The sequence below is a fragment of the Coccinella septempunctata genome, chromosome 7, assembly GCF_907165205.1.
Source record: "Coccinella septempunctata chromosome 7, icCocSept1.1, whole genome shotgun sequence".
Lineage (NCBI taxonomy): Eukaryota > Metazoa > Arthropoda > Insecta > Coleoptera > Coccinellidae > Coccinella > Coccinella septempunctata.
In genome coordinates, this window is record NC_058195.1 from 28310503 (window position 1) to 28328994 (window position 18492).

Here is an 18492-nt window from a genome sequence, read left to right on the forward strand (position 1 = left end):
GCATTCTCCTTTTGTCTTCCTCTGGGTCGTAGTCCACTAGTCTCCTGAGTTCTTGATTCGGATGGTTTTTCGCTGTTTCGAATAATTTCTCTGCTTTTCTGTTCATGAATTCCGTTATGGTTTCCCATTTCAGGTCCTTATAAATCTGTCTATTCCTGACAAACCAAGGTGCATCTATTGCACATCGTAGCAGCTTGTTTTCAGTGGCCTGAATTCTTTTGATATGGCTCTTTGCCGCGAAACCCCAGGCAACTGATCCATAAGTCAGTTGAGGCCTAGCAACGGCTTTGATTATCTTCAATTTTGTCTCTTTCGATATGTGGCTTCTTCTTCCTATCAGAGGATAGAGTCTATTCATCGCTGCTTTCGTTTTGTCGATTGCTTGTTTGATATGACTTTTCCAAGTAAGTCCTTTGTCAAGTGTTATTCCTAAATATTAGGCTTCATTTTTCCAGTCGATTTCTTCGCCGTCAACATCCAGTTTCGTTGTGGGTCGCAGTCTTCTCTTCTGTAGTAATATTGCTTGGCTCTTTTGTCCATTGAGCTTGATTTTCCACTTTATGCACCAGTCATTTGTTTCGTCAATCGACTCTTGTAGAACTCGTTCTATTATTTCAGGATTTCGGTGTCGAGTTGCTATGCCTGTGTCGTCAGCATATAACGTTAGCATGGTTCTTGGATTTTTCGGAATATCGTGGATGTATATGTTGTACAGAAGTGGCCCATCCTTGGGGTACTCCAGCCTCTATATCTCTTGTTGAGGAGTATTCTCCTCCCACTTTCACGTAAAATCTTCTATTTTTGAGATAATTCCGTATCAACTTGCATATTTTGATCGAATATCCAGCACATCTCATCTTATATATTAATCCTTCATGCCATACTCTGTCGAATGCTCTGGCGACGTCTAGTAAAACAAGACCTGTAGCTTGTTTATTTTGGAATCCCTCTGTTATGTACTCTGTGAGCCTTAATAATTGTTGTTCTGTTGAATGCTCTCTTCTGAATCCGAACTGTTCTGGTGGAATTAGTTAGATTTTCGGTTTCCTCATTTAGCCTCGTGGCGATAATTCTTTCTACTACTTTTCCTAAAGCCGACAGTAGACTTATCGGTCTGTAGTTTTGTGGAAACTTCTTCTCTTTGAATGGTTTATTGAATACTATGACTTCTGCTGTTTTCCATTTTTCTGGGTAGTGTTCTGTCCTCATAATTCCATTCGCGATATTTGTTAGAGCGGCTATACCTTTTCTAGGTAATTTTTTTAACATAACATTCGTTATTTTATCGCTTCCGGGAGCTTTCCTTTTCTTCAAACTTCTAATTATTTCCCTGATTTCATTTGGCGATGTTGGCTTGTCTATTTCAGCAGTCGCTGGTAATTCATCCATTTCTTCATCATTTTATTCAACCAGTTCTTCCAAATCTTCATTATCGTCGTCTATCCTGTAATTTATTCTCGATTTTCGTTCGATCGAGTCCGCCAATGCATCTGCCTTATCAGTATTGGTATAAGCCATTCCCCTTTCTCCGTGTAGGGGTGGAATTTTAGTCTTTTCTCCTCGTAGGCTTTTTTGCATTCTCCATGCAGAATGATCGATTGTATTCAGTTCTTGAACCCTTTTGTTCCATCTGCTTGTTCTTAGATCTTTCAGGGCATTTTTCAGAACTTGGCTATGTCGGTTGAGGTTCCTTCTATTTAGATCATTTTTGTTCATCCTATATATTCTTCTGAGTCTTCGATTTTCTTGTATAAGATCTTTTACTTCTTTAGGCGTATCACCATGCGGATGACTTGAAGCTGGTCTCTTCACTCTTCTCGTGCTTTTTTCGCAAGCTTTCAATATAATCTCTTCCAGTGTATCAACCGCACATTACAGATCGTCTGGAGTGTTTATTGTTGGAATTTCTGTTATTTCCGATTGTATTAAATGGCTGTATTTAGTCCAATTGGTATATTCTCTTATTTCCAGCAGTTTTTCTCTTGGTTCTTCTCCAATTGTCAATTCCACGGGATTGTGGTTTGAGGTTCCATCTTCCAAAGTTTCAATCGAGAATTCTTGAGTTATATTTTTCAATATCGCGATATCTATTACATCTGGTATTCCTCTTCCAAAAGCAGGATATGTCGGTAGCTCTGGTCCAATAACTATGGCATTTTGTTTTTCGGCGAAATCCTTGAGTTTTTTGCCATTTGTATTCCCTGTTATGCTATTCCATAATGGGGATTTACAGTTGAAATCTCCGATGGAGATTTTCGGGTTTGATCCTTCCAACATGTTGTTTATCTCTTCTTCCAATAGATTGTTTTGTGGTGGCTTATACGCCGAGGTTATTTCGACTCTTTGCCCATTTAATTCGGCAACAATCGTCACTTTTTCTGTTTTTCCTTGTGTTTCGTCGGATCTACTTTTAAAGTAGTGTTTCAGATCTGTTCTCACCAATATTGCTACTCCTCCTCCGGTGTTTGTAATTCTGTCACATCTATATGTTTCATAATTCATGAAATTCAGTCTTCTGTTCCGGTTTATTCTTGTATTCCTGTAGGGCTATAATATCAGGTTGTCTTTCTGATATTATTTGTTCTATCTCGGCTTTCCGAGTGTTGATCCCGTTTATGTTCCACGAGATTATCTTGAGGGATTTCTTCCTAATATCCGTAAGGTCCATTAATTCAGTTTACTGAATAATGCTTGGAGTTTTTTCTCCATTTCCCTCTCAATTTTCAACATTATCTTGTTGAAAATTTTTTCCGTGAAGATATCTAAATCATCGGCTGATTCAGATATCTTTTTCTTCTCCTGTTGACTGTTCACAGCTTGTTTCATTGTAAGCTTTTTCTGTCCTTCTTTTTTCTGGACGGGTTTTGGAGTCTCCCTCTTCTTTTCCTGCTCTGTAGGTTGGGTCTTCGCTACTTCCTGAATTTTTTGTTCAGAAGTTATTGTTTTTGTTACCTTCTTTTACTGTTCAACTGATTTTCGGGAATTTTTCTTTCTGGTCACCAACTTGAACTCGCTACATCCTTTGTAGCTAGCTGGATGGCCCTCTTCTCCACATAAGACGCATGTGGCATTTCTCTCTTCACCTTTTCTGGTGAGTGTGCAGTCATTGCTGCTGTGGCTTCCCGAGCACTTCACGCATCTCCACGGGAAGGAGCATTTGTTTTGCGCATGCCTGTACCTTTGGCACCTAAAGCACTGGCTTGGACTTTCAGGCCTCTTTTTATGCTCAACCACAATACAGAGGTTGTAGAGTCGCTTCACTTCGAATATTTCTTTTTTCTGGGTTTTAACCAGGTAGAGAGGTATTTGTTTCTTCGTTTTGTTCGATGTCATTCTGGACACCTCAGCGTCTGTTATTCCCTGGAATATCAGGTGGTCCTTAATCAACGCAAGATCAGCGTCGATTGGTAAATGCCTAATAACGGCATATATCTTCTTCTCCTCCTCCATTTGGTAGGTAAAAAATTCTTTACCATGCTGCTCGAAGAATGTAGTGATTTTTCTAAAATCATCTACGGTTGACGCGATGTTTTTTATACCGTCTTTAACTGTAGTTGCACGGTTGTAATTTATCCTTTTGTGTAGAGAGCTTTAGATATCTCTACCCAATCTGAGGTGCCCATCATCGTGATGGGTGGAATTTTATCTCTTTTAGGCACTTCCGTTGCCTTCTTGACAGTCTCCTCATCAGAAGAGGAGCTTTATTTCCGCGCGCGTTTAGTTGGGGGCGCGTTTGGGGCCTTCGCGACCTGCGTTGAATCATTTTTCCTTGTTTCGGGTTGTGAAACACTTCCTATAAGGGAATTATTCTTGGAACCCGCTACCGGCTTTGTGATTGCGGCGTAAGTGGTAGATTTCGTCATATTATTGCGGGTCATTTGCTCCCTCAAGAGGCGCATCTCACCGACCAACTGTGACACAGTTTCAGTCAGTTTGACTATTTGAGCTTTCAACTGCCCATTTTCTTCTCTGAGCTTTACAAGCTCCTCGTGTTCGCCTTCGCTGAACTCTTCAGCATCGGTCGCTTCCATGTAGGAGCCCTCATTATCTGAGGTTTCCGACATGGTTTTATAATCAAAAATCTCAAAATATCAAATAATTTGTAAATAATAAAATATTCAGAAATCTTCACTAAAATAGTCTAATATAAAACTATGGTATAAAGCCGAATGTTTTATACGCTATGATAAAAATCAGAAAAGAGATACGAAAAATAAGCTCACCTGATGTTTTCTGCTGTACCAACGAGAAAAAAAAAAAATTCTCTGGACACTTAGGATGAACACCAACTTTGAAAATTTTAACGAATTAAAATTTCGATAACAAATATAGAACCTACAAAAACTTCACAGACGGAATCAAATATTCCGTAGCTTGGTTAGTGGGCACTTTCACCTCCGCTTTCTCTTTTACGGCACTGTGACACTTCGACTTTCTCGTCCGCTTTCTCTTTTGTAGCACTAGGAGCACTGTAGCACGTCTTCTCTTGTCAAGCGAATGACTCGGAATGTGATGATTCGCCAATGAACATCGCCAAACCTGGAAATAAGGCGACCAGGGAAGAGAGGGCGAATAACGTCCATTGATGCTCTGGCTGTGTGGGCGGTCGCCCCATCCTGTTGGAACCACACACGTCGGATTGGAACACGTTGCCGTCGTAATTCGGGGATAAAGAAGTTGTTGATCATTTCGACGTACCGCTCTGAGTTCACGGTAACAGCACGACCATTAACGTCTTCGAAGAAGTAAGGGCCAATGATGCGAGTTTGCGATACAGCGCACCAAAATAAAAAAAAAAAAAAAAACTAGGAACACACGAGTTTAACGGCACCTTCCCCACTTCTCTCGTCCTCAGTGGGGGAAAGTTATGCCCATCTGAAAAACGTCCGCCCTCCGTGCCGCACCTTGTACATGATGGGCGTGTTAAATTAGCGTTATAATAAAATAACTTGGGCACACAGTCACACAATATTTTAGCAAAAAGTGCTATTCTATTTTTGTGTTGTTGGATGGGGAGGCCGAGAAAACAGAGACAGTGTTTTTTTTCGTATTCTCTATTTTAACATAAGAAGCTTCACATAGAGACAACTCTTGCTTCACATATATGAGTTGAAAAGGGGACAATAAAAATTTTTGGATGCTACTATAAGAAGAGCTGACTTATACTGGTTATTTTTTCACTAATTATATTTAAGGGTTTTCACTCCCAATATCCGAAACAGTATCAATTAAAAAATTGAAATAAACGATTTGCTCCTGAGTAAATTCTTGCACTAATTTGCCAGGATCAAATGAAGTAGAAAAAATTGTTGGCTGAAAATGAACTGAAAAAAGAACTTTGAATTTATATATAGTAACGTTTCGGAGTCTATACAGACTCTTTCATCAGACGAACATCAATTTCAGAAAATCTTCCGAATTGTTGCGATAGCCCTTTACCGACAACGGACGGAACGCCATTATGTTACACCGTGATCGCGGCGAGGTGCGATACTTGGAATAGTTGGAGATCCACCCACGAGAGGTAGAGAAGAAATTTGGTTTTCGAAGTAATAAGGGGAATAATAAAAGGAGAGAGTCAGAGTTAGGAAGTCTGAAGCCGGGTGTCAAAAGTTTAAGTTAAAGTAGATTCGAAAGTCCGAGATTAGATTCGGCAGTTCCGAAAATTCCGAGAATTTTTTTTCAAAGGGTCTCGCAGGGAAGACGGATATATCAATTCAGGGAATAGAGATTGAGGAGTGTTTGGTTATTTTTTTGATTTGTGGTAAAGATCGAAATTTACGATTTTTGGGAATTTTGGTTATTAGGATAGCTAACGAGCTCTCGAGATAGGGTAGAAACGGATAGGCGCTTAGCGTTTGCGGCGGAAAAGTGATTTTAATGTTTTTTGTTGTGCGCTCTTTGCAAGTGTTTTAAGAAATTGAATTGAAGTTGGCCGTCACCAACCAAAGAATACGTGCTTGTAAAGAAGTTTTTTTCCAAAAAAGTATTTGTTAATTTTCACATCAGTTTCCTTTAAACTTTCTCCCCAAAAAAATATAGAAATAACATCAAAGACCTGTCCTTCGCGCGACGGGACGAATCCACCTTTTTTTCCTCTAAGAGGCTTCAATTTTGTGTGCTTAACATCTAAAAAATAATCACCCCTTGTTCAGTGGAAAGCCGCTTTTCTATTGATTCAAGATACGGGGTGCATTATTACACAATGGAGTTCATTTTTGGAACTTATACCTATCACTTTTTTTCAGATAACTCCCAAAGAAGAAATATCTCACATGCTGTGTAACAAATGCACACACCTCACAATTAGAATGTTCAAATTCAGAACTACTTCCATACTCAACGACAGCTATTTGAGAGTAAGTACTATATAAATCGTCAATATTCGAGTTTTAACGAGTTTCAATTACAGGAAAAAGCAGCAATACAAAAAAAGGTTCACAAATCTGTGAAAGGACTGTTTAGGACATATCCGAACTTGATAGTTCCTTCGTTAGTCATTAACCGCAATGTTTCACCGTATGTTACCTTACAGAATAATTTCAAAAACAGTCTGAACAAATCCAAGAGTGCATTGTTAGAGATGAATTCATCTAGGAATCTAACATTTGAGCCTTTGTCTATAGAGGCAAGATCTGTCGCAGCAGATGCCGGTCTTGAAGTGAATTTCATGGGAAACTTCCGAAATCAAGAATATCCACCGCCTTCGACTACTGAAAAGAGAAACACGAATCCTTCTTGGGGAAACAAAAATCATGTTGGAAAAAGAACAAAACGGGAATATAAGGATCAGAAATGTAGTGGAGAAAACGGAGATCCATTATTTACCGTGAAACCTAAATATAAAACTCTACACATATGCGATTTGTGTAATCGTGTCTTTTATAATATTGGAGAACTTAAAAGGCACATAAGTTTACATATGCGATGTAGTTTGTGCAAGACATCATTCAACTCCATGAAAAAAACCAAAGAACATCAAGCAGACTGTTCACTAAGGAAAATGATGAATAATATGCCAACGGTGAAAATCAAGCGTTGTGACCAAATTCAAGAAATCCGCGAAAAATATACTAGTGCTTTCCAGAAGATGTGCATCATAGAAATTTCCGAAGACGAAGAAGATTCCACTCATGACTCGAATTATCGAACAAAACCTATCGCTAATATAATGCAATCCGTTCAGGAATCCTGCGAGAAGCTCCAAAGCGTGAAGGAATATAACAAATCCTCGAAAATGTTTCTTGAAAATTCATGTTCTACTGGTGTTGTCGACACGTCAGTAAGAAGTTCTTGCTCGGAAAACATCAATAAAGATATAAAAGAACTAGATCAAACCGAGAATCCCAAATCTGATAATACCGACTCCCAAAAACTTCAAAAAGCTGATGAATGCGAAAATAATAAAAATTGTTTCACCAATGAGCAAGAACCTGAAGAAACATCAAAGTCCAGCCTTCTTATTTCGACTCTAAAAAAAAATAATCGTTATAAAGTCTCAGGGGCAACATTATTGGATAAATCGAAAAAAATTGAGTATTCCGTTATTCCTCCAGAAAGTTCCAATAAATCTTCAGAGAAAATGACTACAGAAAGGCAGAAAAAAAAAGATCTTGAGAATAAGACTGTGAACGGCCAAAACAAACTGAATATTGGAAAACGCAGGGAAGTACAAACCTACCGTAAAAAGGTTTTTCGTTCTGAACAGACTGTAGAGTTTAAAGGTTCCAAGATTACGAGGATAAAATCCTCGAATTTCGAGAAATCGACAAAAATGCCAACATTAGAAGAAATGACGGAAATTTTACCAGTTGATAGAGAAAATACACAAAGGTTCGTGAATTCGAGTGAAATTCATGAGGGTGAGAGGGAAAACGTTGAGCGCAAAAGAAAAAATATTGAAAATTCAGAAGGTGTGAAAAAAAAGAAATTGAATAATGTTACTATCATTCTAGAACCTTCGGATTCTAATTCAGAACTGAATAGTATAACGAAAAAAAACCAGAGCCAAGCTTCCAAAAAGGAACCTTCCAGACCAAGGATAAAAATTTGTGATGAAAATGCTCTTGTAGTGGATTTCGAGGAAGAAGAGAATACCTGTCTGAAGAATCTGATAATACGATTGAGAAAAGGTGAAAATAAGGTCGAGAGAACGATACAAACAGATATACCTTCCAATGATGATGTTGTGGAGACAAAAGGAATCACGAATTTAAGAAATTATTTGAGTTCCTCTAATATTTCAGTAAATACTTCTCATAGCAAAGTAGCTATCAAACACACTTCCGAAGACTTAATGATAAAGGTGATCAAATCAAATGTCAATAAAACGCAGAATACTGTGAATGATAATATGCAAAACAAGGTAACGAAATTTAATATCGGTTGTGAGAAAATTCAGAACACTCTAGCTTCAGCAGAATTCTTACAAAGTAATAAGAAGAAAGAAATCGATGAACCCCAAAAATGTTCAGCTGGAAGTGGTGAACATAATCAATCAATAGAATGTAATAGTGAAAAGAAGCAGAACATTGCTCTACTGAATTCAAGCGTATGTGGCAAAGAGAAGCAGATCGCTGTGGATCCTTTAAAGACTCCCCTTTCTTGTAGTGCAAATTCGATCACTGTCATACCCGGCAATACGACTTCACAAATTTCACGATGCGCAATCAGCAATATGCCAGTACGTGCGGTCAATATACAGCCGCCGTTGGGAACTTATTATATAGTTAATAAGTCGAACATGCCGATGTTAACACCGAATCAATTACCGTCGAATGCTAACAAGTCGCTCACTTCTTCTGCAAAAATGCCACCTACGAATACTTCTATAAATGAATCATTGTCCTATTCAATTTATAAACCAGCTAGAAAGCCTGCAATTTCCTCAACAGGACTACCACTTATCAGACAACTTGGACCCAATATTGTTCAGGCACAAACTGTGAATTCGCATATCGAACCCACACCAAGATCACATTTGCCAACTACATCTTCACTATCATGGATAGATTGTTTCCGACAATCGTTGGCCTCTAAACAAGTGTCTACTGTGCAACAAACACCAATAACATCAACAAAAATACGTATTGTTTCTAATAATTGTATCAAAAGTGCTTCTAACATAACAACCACTGACGACAGTAATAGCTGTACTGTAGAACTCAACAAAAATAATATTAGATTTTCGGCCGCCAATGAACAGAACAATCAGACTGTGACTACAGCACCTGAAAATCCTAAATATATTCGGGTGAGGAATTTGGCGGAACTCAAAGAGTGATGGGAAAAGGAACTGCATAGCAATTGCTGAAAACTGTAGAATTACTATTTATTTTATGAATACCTCTCTATATTTGTTAGAATTATTATTTTTTGTTCGGAAATATATTTTTCATATAAAGATTTATTGCTCTTCTAGAATGAAACAGAAATTACTTCATTTCTTCACGTCAACATCTCCGTTGGAGGATATAATTCGTCGGTTTCATCATTTCTCCACATATATCATACAAAGATATGTATGGTACTCCGTTGACATTTTTCCTCTGCTTACACTGGAACGAGGAACAGGTATTGGGATCTGTCTCTTGTTGCCAATTATAGTTTGATAAATAAACTCATGGCCCAAAATGCATGTTAAGGGAGATATATCTTTCCAAAGTTGATAAAATGAAAAAAATTTCTCCACATAACTTCCAAACGATTAATCCCATCTGATTGAAATTTCGTGTATGAATGCATGTTGTTGAAATACATTTTTTTATTACACTTCTACATTTCTGATATTGTTAAATAGGGTGTGACTTTTTTTTTTGGACAACTTCCTTTTTTTCCCTCTCAGTTGACACGCATCATAGTTCTTCAGCCACACACTAAAAATTTTGACACTAGGTGTTTTATATTAATATGCCATTTTTAATAATTGATTTTAAATAAACGTTTGTAACGATAGGGTAGTTCTCAAACCTACCCCCTCATTTTAGAATAATTCTTTTAGTTTCCATTCTTAAGTAATTTTGTTTTTGAATTAATTTTCCGAGAAATCTTTTCAAATTTCCAATTCAGGATTTCGACATCGTTCGGAATTGTAAACATTCCGCACCGTTTTTATTCCATTTTCATTTCTTAAAAGTGATGTCGCACCGTATAAAACATCCTGAATTGGAAGATAACCGTGTTTTTTGTTCGCTAGCACAGATACGTCGAAATAAAGACGTCTTCATCGACGCATATTTTACCGAATTTCGACTGTCGGGGCACATCTGATTTCCGCACCCCCCCTGTGGTTATAAAATCAGATGTTCCCCCGCAGGTCACTTCACCTCGGGACGTCGCAGGTCAGTTCACCTCGAGACGTCGAAGCGAGTAGACGTGTTGAATGATACCAGTGCGATACATCATTTTTCAAAGAGAAAGTCGAAGTGAAAGTGTACACTAGCGAAGCTACGGAATTTTTGATTCCGTATGTGAAGTTTGTGTAGGTTGTATACGTGTGTGTGTTATCGAAATTTTAATTCGTTAAAATTTTCGAAGTTGGTGTTCATCTTCAGAGTCCAGATCGGTTTAGATCGTTGGTTCTGCAGAAAGCATCAGGTGAGCTTATTTTTCGTATCTTTTTCCTGATTTTTCTCATAGCGTAGAAAATTTTCGATGAGTCGTTATGTTATATGAGATATATTTTTCTTTTTTGTCTTGAAAAATTTTATTTCAAATTGCTTTGAGTAGCAAAGTAATTATTAATTATATTTTGAAATGTCTGACCATTCGGACTGCGATTCTGTAATGGAAGAAGACGCGCTAGGAATAGCTAATGTCGTGTCCGAACACGATATTTTGAGAGAGGATAACGCAAGTTTGAAAGCGAGGGTGAATGAGCTAGATAGATGCGTATCTAGCTTAGTTGCTGAGATTGAAAATCTCAGGGAGAGGCTCGACTTGCAGGAGGTGAATAGAGAAAGTCCTTACTCCAAAGCACTCAAAAAGAACATTGTATAGAAAAATGTCCAAGAAGTAACCTTACCGGTTCAAAAACAGAAGATGGAGGTGGTCAAATCCCCTCAAAACAAAATTTTCCCACCCGCCAAAAGAGTGAGAAAAGATAGCTCCTCGTCCAATGAAGACTCGAACAAAAAAAGAGTCTTGGAAACCAGGCCCAACAGAAAACCACTCCAGTGGAGGAGAGGAAAGAAAAAATCCCCCCAGTCACCCTGAGAGGTACGTCCGAATGGACGTCAATTTCCAACGCGTTAATGCGAAACGGCCTATAGCAGAGCGACAACTGTGAAGGACGGAATTAGGGTCTTCCCACAAACCGCCGAAGACCACAGAAGGATGACAGACTGCCTTCATAAAATGAATAGGGAGTTTTACACTCTTCAACGGGAGGAAGAAAAGAAAATCTACGCAGTAGTGAGATATCTACCGCTGGATGCAGATATCCCGACCATCCTTGACGACCTCAAGGATCAAGGCATCGTCGATGCTGAGGTCATAAGGATGACCTCAAATATAACAAAGAGGCCGATGCCCTTATTGCTGGTTAAAACCCAGAATAAGGGTATGTTCGAGGTGAGAAGGCTCTACAACATGAACTGTGTTGTTGAACCTAAGAGAAGGACGACCGGGCCTGGACAATGTTTTCGCTGTCAGCGATATAGACATGCTCAAAGTAAGTGCACTTTTCCATGGAGGTGCGTGAAATGCTCCGGTAATCACAGCTCCAAGGAGTGTACGCTTACCAGGGAGAACGAGGAGCGAAATTCTTCTTGTGTTCACTGTGGGAAGCAAGGACATCCAGCTAGCTACAAGGGATGTAGCGAATGGAAATTGGTCACTAAAAAGACCAAGAGATCGCTAAGATCGAACCAAACCAGCTCGAGGCCAACACAAAATACTCCGAAGCCAGCCCAAAACTCTTCGGAAGTGGAGAAACCTCAGGCAAGTGCAACCAAAGTAGTCAAAGAGACGAAGGAACCAGAGAAAACGACCGAAAAGGCAAAAAGCCGAAACCAGGATATTCGACCAAGCTATGCAAGATTATAAGGAACTATCTGAGGAATAGAAACTTTTATGTGAAGATAGATGAAGCAACCTCTCAAACCAGACAATTGGAAGCGGGAGTGCCTCAAGGATCGGTACTTGGACCTCTGCTTTACGTAATATACGTTTATGATATCCCGAAGAATGCTAGAAATATGCTCATGCACCTTGTACGCAGATGACACAGGAATAGCTTTCAGACATCGACGCCCAGAAATTATACACCGGAGACTGCAGGAAGCCTTAGATGAATTACTCAAATGGAAAATCCAAATCAATGGAAGAAAGACTCAAGCAATATTACTGCAGAAGAGAAGATTGAGGATGGAAGAAAACCTTGAAGTTGATGGAGAAGAGGTTGAATGGAAAAATGAAGCAACATACCTAGGAGTGACGCTTGACAGAGGACTTACATGGAAAACCACATCAAATGTGCTATTGATAAAACAAAAGCCGCAATGAGTAAACTTTATCCACTCATAGGCAGAAGATGTCATATGAATAAGAACATCAAGTTGACGATGATTAAAGCTATTGCGCGACCACAACTCACATATGGATCGGCGGCATGGGGCTTCGCAGCCAAGACCCACATCAAGAGAATACAGGCCACTGAGAATAAACTCCTTAGAATGGCGATGGGCGTACCCTGGTTTGTTAGGAACAAACAAATCTACCAGGACTTGGAATGGGAACCAGTTACAGAATTTATTAAGAGAAAGGCGGAAAGGATATTCGACAAAGCCAAACAACATTCAAATGAGGAACTACAAAGATTAGTCGACTACGATCCAACGGAAGAAGCTAGAAGGTCAAGAACCTACCACCGAAGACCGAGAGATCAGTTAAGGATTTAAATGTAACCAAAGAAGAGCTTAACCTATAAAGGCTATATGCAGCATACAACTATCAACACGACTATGATCGTGTGAGAGTCCAGAAACCATAAGAGTCAACTGGTTAATAGGCAAAATGCCTGGAACCTATGAAGAAGCAGTTAAGGGTTTTTAGTGGGTCTCGAGCTCAGCGGGTGAGAATCCCCACACTGTTCCCCTTTAGGAGAGGGTGTGTTCGTCTGTTTTGCAGATTTTCCCCCTGCTACACCAAAAAAAACAAAAAAAAGGCCACTTCACTTACGATTGATCTACGATTCACGTCACTCACGACTTGCTATTCGCTTATTACGAGAACTTGCTTAGTGCTGTCCGCCGGATTTTTTTTTTCAGAAGATTGATTTTCGGTTTTTTTTTTAATGAACGAATAGAGTTGAAATTTTCTTTTGCTTTCTTTTCTCATTCACCGCAGTTGGGGCGGTTCTTTCCGTGTTTTGCGAGTGTAAGTGGCTGAATATTGCTCAGAGGTAAGACGTCACTACGTTTTTTTTTATTATTCACTGTTGGAACTTCAGCTCCTATCTTCACCATTCCTATACCACAGTCTTAGTTCCACCCCTACTGTCATTAAAGTACCCTGCTGGTGTGGATACCCGGGGGGTACCGAAGGCACTTTGGGGTGGCTCACCCTTTCCTCATTTTCCTTCTTTTTATCTTGTTCCCGTGTTCAGCCCTACGGTTAGGGAGGCATTCTGCTGGTGTGGATACCCGGGGAGTGCCGAACGCGCCTAAAGGTGAGCCGTCGTAACTCTGTGTCGTAATTTTTCATCCTTAACCTGGCTGAAGTCCGATATCTGTCCGTTTAGTGTGTGTCTTAGGTTCTGGCTGGCGAACAAGTCCGTAAACCCCTCGTATAACGTTTGTGATCGGATCCTGTTTCATTCCATCCGTTTTGCCCTGTAAATTTACTGATCTCGAGTCCTTCACTGTACGAACTCTATAATAGTGCCATTTGTGTTTTCTTGTACGAGTCGACAAATATAATTTGTGTGCGTTGATTTTAAGTTTTCACTGGTTGTCGCTAACACCCCAGACACCGAGGAACCTTGTATTCGGGTAGTAGCTACCAGGGTAGGTTTGCTATTTTTTCCTTAAAGAATAGCTGGCGCTCGAGTACACCGAGAGAAGCCGTTACAAAAATGGCGCAACGAGCAGGGACCGTTCAAAATCCAGTAAGAAACAACAGAGGTGAGAGACATTAATCGGACAGTGAGTAAATTCCCGAAACAGTGAGTAAAACCTCAGAACAGTGAGGAACTATTTCTTGAACGGAAAACTGTGAAAAATAAATTTGATCTGTGTTTTATTTCCTGCCACTCTGTATTGAACTTTTATACTGTGAATTGAATTGGACTATACTTTGGAAATTTTTCTATTGTTGAACCCCATTGAAAATAATTTGTCGATTGCTGTATTAAGTTGTTGAAAACTGAACTGTTATTACGCCGTTATATCAGTGAAAATTACACTATTCAACAAGGGTTCTCCCATCTAAGAGATTTATATTTTTTTTGTTAGGTATTCCTCACCTTATTACAAAAATAATAGTACTTACGTTTGTTTAGCTCCCGTTATCAAAATAAAAGACATGCGTGAATTGTCCATGTTCGCACTTCTGTACCCTACGATACTTTATAAAATAAACAAACTATTGAAACAATTTCGGTTTCTGGCAGCATTGAATGACTTTGAAAAAGAAGCCTGGTTGTCCTTTGTAGAAGTGACAAAAAATTTTCTTGGCAATCACAAATCTCCGCAATATGTAAATATCGTCAAAACGATGTTACAGGCTCATCAAAAAATGGGATGGAACATGTCCTTAAAGTCCGTTTGCAACAGCCGAGAATTCTCTGGAGAATTCTCTACAAAATTCTCGCAAGAAAACGGCAGAGATTATTTTGTATGCAACTGAACAGAGAATTCTACCGAAAGTCCGTATGCAACGGTATATAATTCACGGCGCATGAATTTTCGAGCAAATTCTCTAGAGAATTCTCGGCTATTGCAAACGGGCTTAAAAATACACTTTTTGCAATCACATATTAATTTCTTTCCACAAAATATGGGAGCCGTAAGTGACAAGCATGGAGAGCGATTCCATCAAGACATCGCGTCATTCGAAAAACGCTACCAAAGCAAAGGGGAACCCTTTATGCTTGCTGATTATTGTTGGTCCATCGTTAGAGAAATACTGGAGTCGTCCTCCAGCAGAAAAGACAAAAGATCTAAGCGATCGGAATCTTCTACACCATTGCAAATATTATAATGCATTGTTTTTGTTGAAAATCATGAATATAATTATTAAAAAAAACAAGAGCTAACTTCCACTTTTTATTTATCGTGCGTTTATACCTTGGCTACGAAGATTCAAAATATATATATTTTCCTTAGGTGGGAGAACAAAGCTATAATTTTGTCGATCAGTGTTATTTACGATTTCTTATTATTTCTGATTTGTTGGATTGAACTGTTTTAATTTCACATTGAAGGTGAGTGAATTTCCGGACTTTGAAAAATTCAAATTTTATTGTCGCAATTGGAAAAATTTAATAGGTTTGATTTACCTATTGGTTTAATAGTGAATCACCTATTACCCTGTTGATAACTTATTTACCTGCTTTATATTTTCTCTTTACCTGTACTGCTGAAACTTAACGATTATTTCTGAATTTTCTGAAAACTGAAAGTCGATTATTGTGATTTATTTTCTGGCTATTGAACTTGAAAATTTGTTTGGAATTTAAACTGCGCGTTCTGGTGCTATTCGAATTTCGGAAAATTTTCTGGACTATACGAAACGACTTGCGGTTGTGTGCGGCATTTCTCGAATATTTTCGGACTTAAGTGGGACTGATTGAATTTTTTTCGAGTAACGTTGGACTTGTAAAACTTTTTTGTGATACATCGGGACTTAGATTGCTTTTGGTGCGCCGGGACTTAAACTTATTTCCTGATACACCGGGACTTATGCTTTGTTTTTTTTTGGGTACACCGATACCCACTTCGAACTTAAGTGAGTAGGTTGGCTAACGATTAACTAACCGGGTTGGACTTAGAACTTAAACGGATTGTGAAAGACATACCGAGTGTGAGATTTTGGTGCGTTCTGAATCGGACTTAGTTGAAAATAATATGTCGAACATGGATGTGAACCGGTTACTCAGTGATGAACTTACATTCGAATTACAACTGAGGGGACAATCGATACCCGGTACTGTGATGACTAAACGGAGTCTGCTACGACAAGTGCTTCAGTCTAATGAACCTGTACTACCCCCAACATCATTGAATCCCGCCTCCGAGATTGAGATCTGTCAAAATAAACTAACCGATTTGGTGGAATCCCTTCAGAACTTCAATCATAGTAATGCGGCTAACGAATTTTCGCGAATTTACACCAGATTAATACACATTCAAGGCAGGCTGGACTTTATTGTCACTGCAGACACAACACAGTTACAATTAATTGAACAAATGAAGGCGACTACAGATAAGGCGTTGGAAACACTGGAGAAGCTGCGTAAGAAAAGTAATCGTGAACAGCCGCAGACATCCAACCGAGATCAGAGGTCTCTTTTGGATGTGGAGGTACCCAGTTCACCTGGGATGTCACCGATCCAACCGGATAGGATATCAAGGGTTGAGACATCACTTATCGACTTAGGAGATGGTGTCGATCCTCCTGTAACAGTCAATCTCTCACGTACTGGTACACCTGTAAGGAATCCAACATAAGAACAGGTCATGAATGAGACGAGACAGGCATCTAGAGCATTACTACGACAGCTACCAGCGATACCTATCACACAGTCACAGGACTGTGGGACACGAAGGGTATCTTTCCGACACTTACCTGCACCGTGGATAAATTCTGACCGGCCAGTTACCACCACACCTGCCAGATCAGAACCGGAGTCCCGATCAACAGTACCAACTGTCCCGGTACACAATTGGAACATTTCCTTTGATGGCACTGGTAGTGTGACCGGATTTCTTGAAGAAGTGGAGAGGCTGGCCGAATCCCGTAAAGTTTCCCTGGAACAAGTTTTTGAATCAGTTCATGAATTACTACGAAAGGATGCGAGGGATTGGTTTATTCCCAGGAGAAGTACTTTCAACGACTGGGAGGATTTTAGCAACCAACTGAAAGAAGCATTTCTGCCAGTTAACTGTGAGGAGAATCTGTTGAAGGAAATAAAAAGGCGAACACAGGACCCTGAAGAAAAGTTGCTTCCATATGTTACCCGGATGCAGAACTTATTTCAGAACCTCGCCTATGCAAAACCATCCGAAGTGGAGCAGATTCGACTCATCCGACAGAGGTTGATCCCACCCTTACAGCAAGCCTTGGCCTTCCAGGAGACCAAGACTTATGATGAAAATCTCCGGAAGAGAAAAGTTTTTGAACTGATCCAATGGCAGACGAGCCAGTACACTCGGCCACCCTCAAAACCAGGTTTTGTGAAGGAACCTCACCTGACGTACAGTCCCTGTCAACTGAACCGATATCAAGCAAGTTTGTCTATGGATACCGGAGAGCAAGTTCGCCAAACAACTGATCACAGGGAATCAGTACCGCCGACACAAGTCAACCAGACACGACTTTCTCTGCCGGGGGAAAGCCGTCCAAAGTCTCCCAGATCCAGAGAGTCAATAGTCCAGCAGCAGGAATCACACCGTCCGACTTCTGGAGACAGGTCCGAAGGTCGATCCAGACCTTCACCGCCACCACGCCGTGAAGCCGAAAATAGCCACGCTGACCGGACCGAACCACCATCAGGGAGGAAAGTGTCCTTCCAGACACAGTGTTTCCGGTGTGGTGGATATGGTCACATGCGTCGAGAATGTCGCAGGCCACCGAATATCTTCTGTTCTCGATGCCAGAGGGAGAACATTCTCTCACGAGACTGTCCGTGTTCGGGAAACTGAAGGGGAGATTGAAGGCGGAGTCGACCACATCTCCCGGAATCTTGACTCTACTGGCACCTACTACCTGTAATGATAACCGTCCGTTAGTAGAGGTCAGAATAGCCAGCAAACACTTCCGAGCACTGATAGATACCGGAGCGACCAGGAGTTTCTGCAGTCAGGCCGTATCCAATCAGTATGAAAGTAAAGGAATCATAGGACAAACAATGCATAACAGTTTCGCAGTAATAGCGAACGGACAAACCACTGTTACACCGAAACTGTACACCACCATCGTGCAAATTTCCGACTACACACTGCCTGATTTGAAATTCTTACTGGTACCAAACTTACCGGTTGACATCATTGTGGGGATGGGCGTTCTGTCGACTTTCAAGTTTTCCGTAAATCTCAGTACCGCCGAGTGCTTTCTGGAAGGCCGACTGATCTCGAAACCGATGACTCCCGTCGAAACCACCGCAGAGGTTCACACCGCCGAAGAACACCTGTTGAAGCTGACGGAGTCTCAGAAACAGGAGTTGGAGGCATTTCTGAAAGAGGAATTGAAGAAGTTTGAAGACCTATATGGTACAACCGACCTGATTGAACACAAGATCAAACTGAAACCGGGCGCCGAACCGATCAAACA

The 18492-nt window shown here is 40.1% G+C and overlaps 1 protein-coding gene across 1 annotated transcript in view; it reads left to right on the forward strand.

Moving 5' to 3' along the window:
• LOC123317179 overlaps nucleotides 1-9407 on the forward strand; it is a 35996-nt gene extending 26589 nt beyond the window's left edge. The window contains exons 2-3 of the mRNA XM_044903569.1: nucleotides 6249-6359; nucleotides 6413-9407. Of these exons, the coding sequence (XP_044759504.1) occupies nucleotides 6249-6359; nucleotides 6413-9283 (2982 nt within the window). The 3' untranslated portion in view covers nucleotides 9284-9407. The remainder of the gene's footprint in view (nucleotides 1-6248; nucleotides 6360-6412) is intronic.
• The last annotated feature ends 9085 nt before the right edge of the window (nucleotides 9408-18492 follow it).